The sequence below is a fragment of the Dicentrarchus labrax genome, unplaced genomic scaffold (genome assembly GCF_905237075.1).
Source record: "Dicentrarchus labrax unplaced genomic scaffold, dlabrax2021, whole genome shotgun sequence".
Lineage (NCBI taxonomy): Eukaryota > Metazoa > Chordata > Actinopteri > Moronidae > Dicentrarchus > Dicentrarchus labrax.
This window is the reverse complement of record NW_026136704.1, coordinates 17368125-17374308: the sequence shown is the minus strand read 5'-3', so window position 1 is coordinate 17374308 and position 6184 is coordinate 17368125. Positions and strand designations below refer to the sequence as shown.

The 6184-nt window shown below is 40.8% G+C and overlaps 1 protein-coding gene across 3 annotated transcripts; it reads left to right on the top strand.

Annotated features, from left to right (window-relative positions):
• Positions 1 to 335: 335 nt before the first annotated feature.
• Positions 336 to 6131, top strand: yif1b (Yip1 interacting factor homolog B (S. cerevisiae)). 3 transcript variants are annotated; one of them, XM_051397097.1, is made up of 8 exons: positions 336 to 466; positions 1832 to 1934; positions 2217 to 2346; positions 2469 to 2573; positions 2872 to 3008; positions 3341 to 3496; positions 3718 to 3811; positions 4574 to 6131. In XM_051397097.1, exons 1-8 carry the CDS (start codon positions 445 to 447, stop codon positions 4727 to 4729), a joined length of 903 nt encoding a protein of 300 aa, XP_051253057.1. In that variant the 5' UTR covers positions 336 to 444; the 3' UTR covers positions 4730 to 6131. The 3 variants fall into 3 exon arrangements, with proteins under 3 accessions (XP_051253057.1, XP_051253056.1, XP_051253055.1); XM_051397096.1 differs by having other exon boundaries at positions 336 to 481; XM_051397095.1 differs by having other exon boundaries at positions 336 to 490.
• Positions 6132 to 6184: the final 53 nt, after the last annotated feature.

Here is a 6184-nt window from a genome sequence, read left to right as displayed (position 1 = left end):
AGTATTATATAATTATATTATTGATGAATCAACATGTCAGCAGTAGTTTTTAATGTAGTTAGTAGGGATTGGCTTAATTTGAACAGGTTCATGGTGTTTAGTAAAATATATCCTTCTGAAATGTATTATTAGTAGAGGAGTAGTAGTATACATTACCACAAAATGAAAAATACTTAGTACAAGTACTTAAAACTGTACTTAACCTAACGCTAGGTATCAAAAATGACAGGACACCTCCACACAGTAGGTGGCGGTATTCCCCATTCACGTTGGTCTGTAACCGTCATTAAAAGTAAAGAAGAAGAAAAGGAACGCGTTTACTTCCGTGTAAATTTTATGAATGACTCCAACTTCCCTGGGTAGCTTGCTAACTAACGTTAGCAGCAGCTGCACCTCACTGGAGTGGGTTAACTGACGACCACTGCTCCCAACAAGCTCGTCCAAATGGATTATACTGCAACTCAAAGTGGGTTCAGACAGCGTAAGTTACGTACGTGAATGTATCGATCGGATCAGTCTTTAATACCGTCGGCTGCATGTGCACATTGTGTACTTGTTAGCTTTCTGGGACCCAAACGACGTAAACGGAACTGAAACGGTGTCGCTGCTTTCAGCCGGTTGAGGCTAACAACTCAATGTTCAAACAACGGGCAAAACACAAACATTAAAGCGTTAAATGGACGTCCACCGGCGTCCATCGTTAGACAACGTGTGAGACAGCTTTATCTTAATAGCTACATTAGGCTAATGTACGCGTGTTTGGCCTTTTTATATGTAATTATATATTAACACGTTGACGGTAGTAGACGTATGCTAGCAAATGTATCTTCAATCCGAGGTCACTTCTGCAAGAGACGGGCTTTGCTTCGACAGACACGTTATTGACTTCATGTCTGATGAGTTTAAGGGTTGGTAATGAGGCCACACAGCCAATAACAATGATTTCATGTTAGTACGCGTTAATGCTCAAGTATCTGAGCAACAAGCCTCCGCAGTGCACACTCTGCAGAGGATTCAGCATACCTGAATAATCGTTTATCGCTTTCCACAACCAAACCAACTGGTAGCCAAAGCACTCTGTTGTTTTCTAGGGTAGATCTCAAGGCTCCTGTTCTCCACACACACACACACACACACACACACAGGTCTTCAGTATCTGTAGTACTTTTAAAGATGTGCAGGTGTGTCTTTGTGGGCTCTGCATACTGTAGGTTTTATGTCATATTCATCATACTTTCCTTTTCGACAGGGAACAAAGGTCCACAATAAACCGTGTTGTGGCTCTCTAGGATGATGTAATGTGCTCTTGTGATGAGTGTGTGATGATGTACTCCCCTAGGGAAATGGACCAAAGAGCTCTTTCTCCTGCACAGAGCATTCACACAGTCATTTGTGTGCGCAGCTGCACACAGACAGTCATTTGTGTACAGACTTTGTTTAAAATGCTGTCTGCTACAAATGTTCACCACTTGGATTTCCCAAGTGATGCCTACACTGGTTTATAGGAGTCATTAATAAATAGAGCTCGAATAGGGCTGCACTTCACCTCTCCAGGCATTCATATTTCGAAGTTGTCAGTGTCTATGATATGCTGTTCGACTGGAGAAGAGCTCAGTAAAGACTGAAGATTGAATATCACTCAAAGAACAAACAAAAAAAGGTTGAGGGGAAAGTTTTGTCAAGTTTATTTCATTCTGGTTTGTCAGATTTCTTTTCTTCTTTTTCGGTTGCTTTGCATTTGCTTGCTTTACTAATCCCGTAAATTGTAAGTGATTTCAGATCTACTCCTTTGTTTGACCCATCTCTAATCGCTCTCTCTCTTTGCATCCAGAGCCCAACATGCGTCTAAGGAATACGTCAGTGGATGGTCCAGAAGGCAGCCAGCTGTTTGAGGATACGAGTGGACCTGCAGCTGGATCACAGACAGGATACAGGTGGGAGCCCTGCCCGCGAGGCTGAAGTTAGGCTGGATATTAAACTGTTTGAGTCAAGATCTGTCAAATGTTTATGTCCTATATTACGTCAATCAAAAGAAATTGTTACTCTTTGGAGAAAAAAAACAACATAAGATTCCTAACATCCTGTCTGTTCATTCAGCTGTGCAGTCTTTTGCATCCTGTCCTTACAACAGATTTGATTATATGTTTGTGTTAAATGTAGCCGATACATTTCCCACGTTCTGTCGGCTGATACGTTTTCTTGTGTCATGTTGGCAGCAACCAGCCGGCCGGGCCTCAAGCAGCAGGATTTCCTGCCCAGTCCATTCTGTCAGATCCCATGTCCAACCTGGCCATGGCATATGGCAGCTCACTGGCATCCCAGGGACGGGAAATGGTGGACAAGAATGTAAGACTGACTCATAAACATTTCTTTTGAAAGGCTCGTGACACGTATAGTTGAAGAGAGGCCACATTATACTGAAACCCCATCAAATAAAGCATGTATGTCTCTGTGCTTGTTTGTTTCAGCTGGACAGGTTCATCCCAATTTCTAAGCTGAAATACTACTTTGCCGTGGATACATTGTATGTGGGGAAGAAGCTGGGCCTTCTGGTTTTCCCTTACATGCACGAGGTGAGTCTGCTTACACCTGCTCAGTGTACATTATTCTGTTATGCCCGCCACTTTGAATAGGGAGAGGAATCCTGTGCACGTGGAAATATGTTGATTTCTCTCCGTGGGCCTCTGGGGTTTTCCATATGTGGTCCAGGTTAAGACAAGATACCTGCTTGCTTCTAGTTCTGCCTGAAGCTGTTGTAGTTCCAAATTTCCTGTGAACTAATCATACCATACATAAGCAAGATGTTTCAATAGATCTATGATATTTTAATTTGATTTTGAGTTTTAAGTTTTAAGTGTGTGTGTGTTATAGAACTGGGAGGTGTGCTACCAGCAGGACACTCCTGTGGCCCCGCGCTTTGATGTGAATGCTCCCGATCTCTACATTCCCGCCATGGGCTTCATCACATATGTCCTGGTGGCTGGACTGGCCCTCGGCACACAGAACAAGTACGCATACATCCTTGTTTTTCTCAACGTGAGGCAGATTTAGAAAAGACATGCTAATCTAATGCTTGATTATCATTTGATTCTTGATCTGAGAAGTGATCATTAACAGCTAGGTAGGAGATGTACTGTTTTTTTAATTATTACAAAAAGCAATCAGGATGGATTCATTAGTGTTGCATATATATTTATGCTAGGAAAAACAAAAACATCACTTCCTGATTGATCACTGATAAAGCTCTACCACCTCACACTGATGATGCACTACAACTAGAGTCTACTAGAGTTCACAGTGTATATAGTGTGTGTAAACTGTGATTTTGTGCACCCTTCAGGTTTTCTCCGGAGCTGCTTGGAGTTCAGGCCAGCTCGGCGTTGGTGTGGCTCATCATGGAGGTCCTGGCGGTCCTGCTCTCACTGTACCTTGTCACCGTTAACACTGACCTCACAACCATAGATCTGCTGGCTTTTTCTGGGTACAAATATGTTGGGTATGTACAACACCTTTCTTTGTTTGTGTTTACATTTTCATCATCAACCCTCACCCTCTTGCCGCCCCTCAGCTCATCACCCTTTATTATGCTCGCCGTTTCTTATTTTCTTATGGCTAGTTTTCCCGTGAGCAATGCTATGGACAAAACTCTTTCTGTTTTCATGTAATGCTCTGTGGATGTTATAACTAACCTGTGACTGTGTGTGTCTCTTTCTTTAGGATGATCATAGGGGTGGTAGCAGGCCTGCTGTTTGGGAGGCTAGCGTACTATCTCTCTCTACTGTGGTGCTGCGTTGCCATCTTTGTCTTTATGGTGAGTAGCAGCAGCATCTACTAACTCGCAAGAGTTTTGTAATTATTGATCTTAATAGACAGATTTCCTGTAAACAAATAATCGATGATGTTTGGTCAACCGGGAAACGGTATGTAATCCTTTGATGTAAATGTGTAATCTTGTACTCTGATTTTTGTGCCACACACTGATAGACATCAGCGACACTTTAGGCTGTGAGCCAGTATCATATTGCTGCTGTTTGCCAGCAAAACCTTCCAGACACTACCTGCACAGATGTATCATATTAGATGCCTTTGCACTGTAATTTCATGCCAGCAAATAAGCAAAGGCCTTTCCTATACCCTTATATAAGTAACATAAATATACTTTCTAACAAAATACATTAATACAGACATAAGACATGCTGCAGTTGCACATCTTTTCTGTTTATAAAACATCTCACATTCTCTTATCTTTCTGTTTTGCCCTCTGGACCCCTATCCTCACACTCTCCACACACACATTGTACTGTATTCATGCACAATCCTCAGCTCTACCACATGTCCTAAACTTCATAAAGTTTCTTATATAGCTCATTCAGGTTTTTTGTTTTGTTTCACTCTTCCGTTCTGTGGCTATTCTAATCTGTCATTTGTGTCATAGGACCTCAAAACAGTCTATTCTCTGTTGTTGTCAAATCACCAAAGCACATAAATAAATAACCTGGTGGCTCAGCTGACACATATGCATGTTTCTTCAATGGCTGATTAAATAACATCTTCAACGGGGGTCTCTCCTCAGATCCGCACTCTGCGTCTGAAGCTGTTATCTGAGGCGGCGGCGGAGGGGAGGCTTGTGAGAGGAACCAGAAACCAGCTGAGGATGTACCTCACCATGTCTATAGCAGCAGCACAGCCCATTTTCATGTACTGGCTCACCTACCACCTCATCAGATAAAACTTAGAACACTCACTCATTGTGTAGCAGACGAACTCGGCAGTCGGAATGCCATCTCACCCCCCTAAAAAAAAAAAAAAAAAAAACTCAAGAAAACACACACGCACATCAGAGAAGCTGGACTTGGATGAAACACAACACAAGTTGTCTGGATGATATCCCATCACCTCCCAGACATAAAGACAGAACTGCACAGACTCACTCCATGTTTGCATGGAGCACAACAACAACATGCTACAAGACGATTAGGAGAAGATGTGAGGCATCATTGCCTTTTTCTCTCACAGCACAGCCCCGTGTCGTTAGTATTGCCTTTATTTGTCTTTTTTTATGTAATGTCTTCGGAAGTTTGTAGCAAGAGCAAGTGGCTTTAAGTTGTTTTTCTATACTGTGTAATTATTTGTTTGTAATTGTTTTTAAGGAATATTTAAGTACGTATGTTTGTGTATAGCAAAAGTATTAACGCAGTTAGTGTGATTTTTCTGAGCCAACAGAAAGAAAGCACACAAAAACCGTCCATTTAATGAAAAAGACCTCAAATTCAGGTTTGAAAGTAGCTCTGCTTTGATGTTTGACTAGAAATACACTTTCCCTGGTTCTAATAGTTCTTTCATGGCTGAGAAAAGTACAAGTTCGGTCATAATTGGATCTGGAAACAAGGGTTGTCTAACCAGTGTGGTTGTAGTACCAACTCCACTTCATCTGTTTTTGTATGTGCTTTGATACACGTATGAGCTCTGCTGCCTGACAGCTCTGGAATAGAAACGGTGTAAGCCGCATTAAGGTGTAGACCTCACGATGAAATGTTGAGTTGACTTTGATATCCTTTTAAAAAAAAAAACAAGTAAATTATTTACTGCTTTTCATATTGAAAGTCAGATGGAATAAAGAAAGGGAAGAGATGAGATGGTCTGTCCTGTGAAAATTGCTCTAGTCTCCTTGAGATACTTGAAATATTTTAATGTCAGAAACGCTTTCTTGTGCTTTAATATGCTTGTAAATCGTCTAATGTCACTATGAAATGTGATGTCTCTGCTTTTTTTTATGTTCAAATGCTATTTCAAACCAGAGTAGGATTCATATTCACTTAAATTAATTCTATTCAAAATTCAGTTGAAATTCAGGAGTTTTCCTCAGATTAAATTTATTGTAACGCTGATCTCGGTTAACTTAATAAAAGCTTTTTCCAAATGTTTCAACAAAGCGCTCATTTAAATAATAAACCTGAAGTTGCATCATCTCATTAATAATTATTCTATGCAGCAGACAATTTAAATACTTTTTTTTGCAGGATTAATCCTAAATGGGTCCTTGACTGTTAAAGCAGGCTGAAAGCAGACAACCTATCAAATTGAGCCACTGAAATGATATGACGACTGATGAATAAAGTCTGAATGATGGAGCTGCTGAGTTGTTTGTTTTATGTGCTCAAAATTCACTTTTTTCTCAGATGTG

Coding starts and splice junctions, on each gene's coding strand:
- yif1b (XM_051397095.1), top strand. CDS start 445: ATGGATTATACTGCAACTCAAAGTGGGTTCAGACAGCGTAAGTTAC. Junction 3,497..3,717: donor TCTGGGTACAAATATGTTGG/GTATGTACAACA, acceptor CTCTTTCTTTAG/GATGATCATAGGGGTGGTAG. Junction 3,812..4,573: donor TTGCCATCTTTGTCTTTATG/GTGAGTAGCAGC, acceptor GTCTCTCCTCAG/ATCCGCACTCTGCGTCTGAA.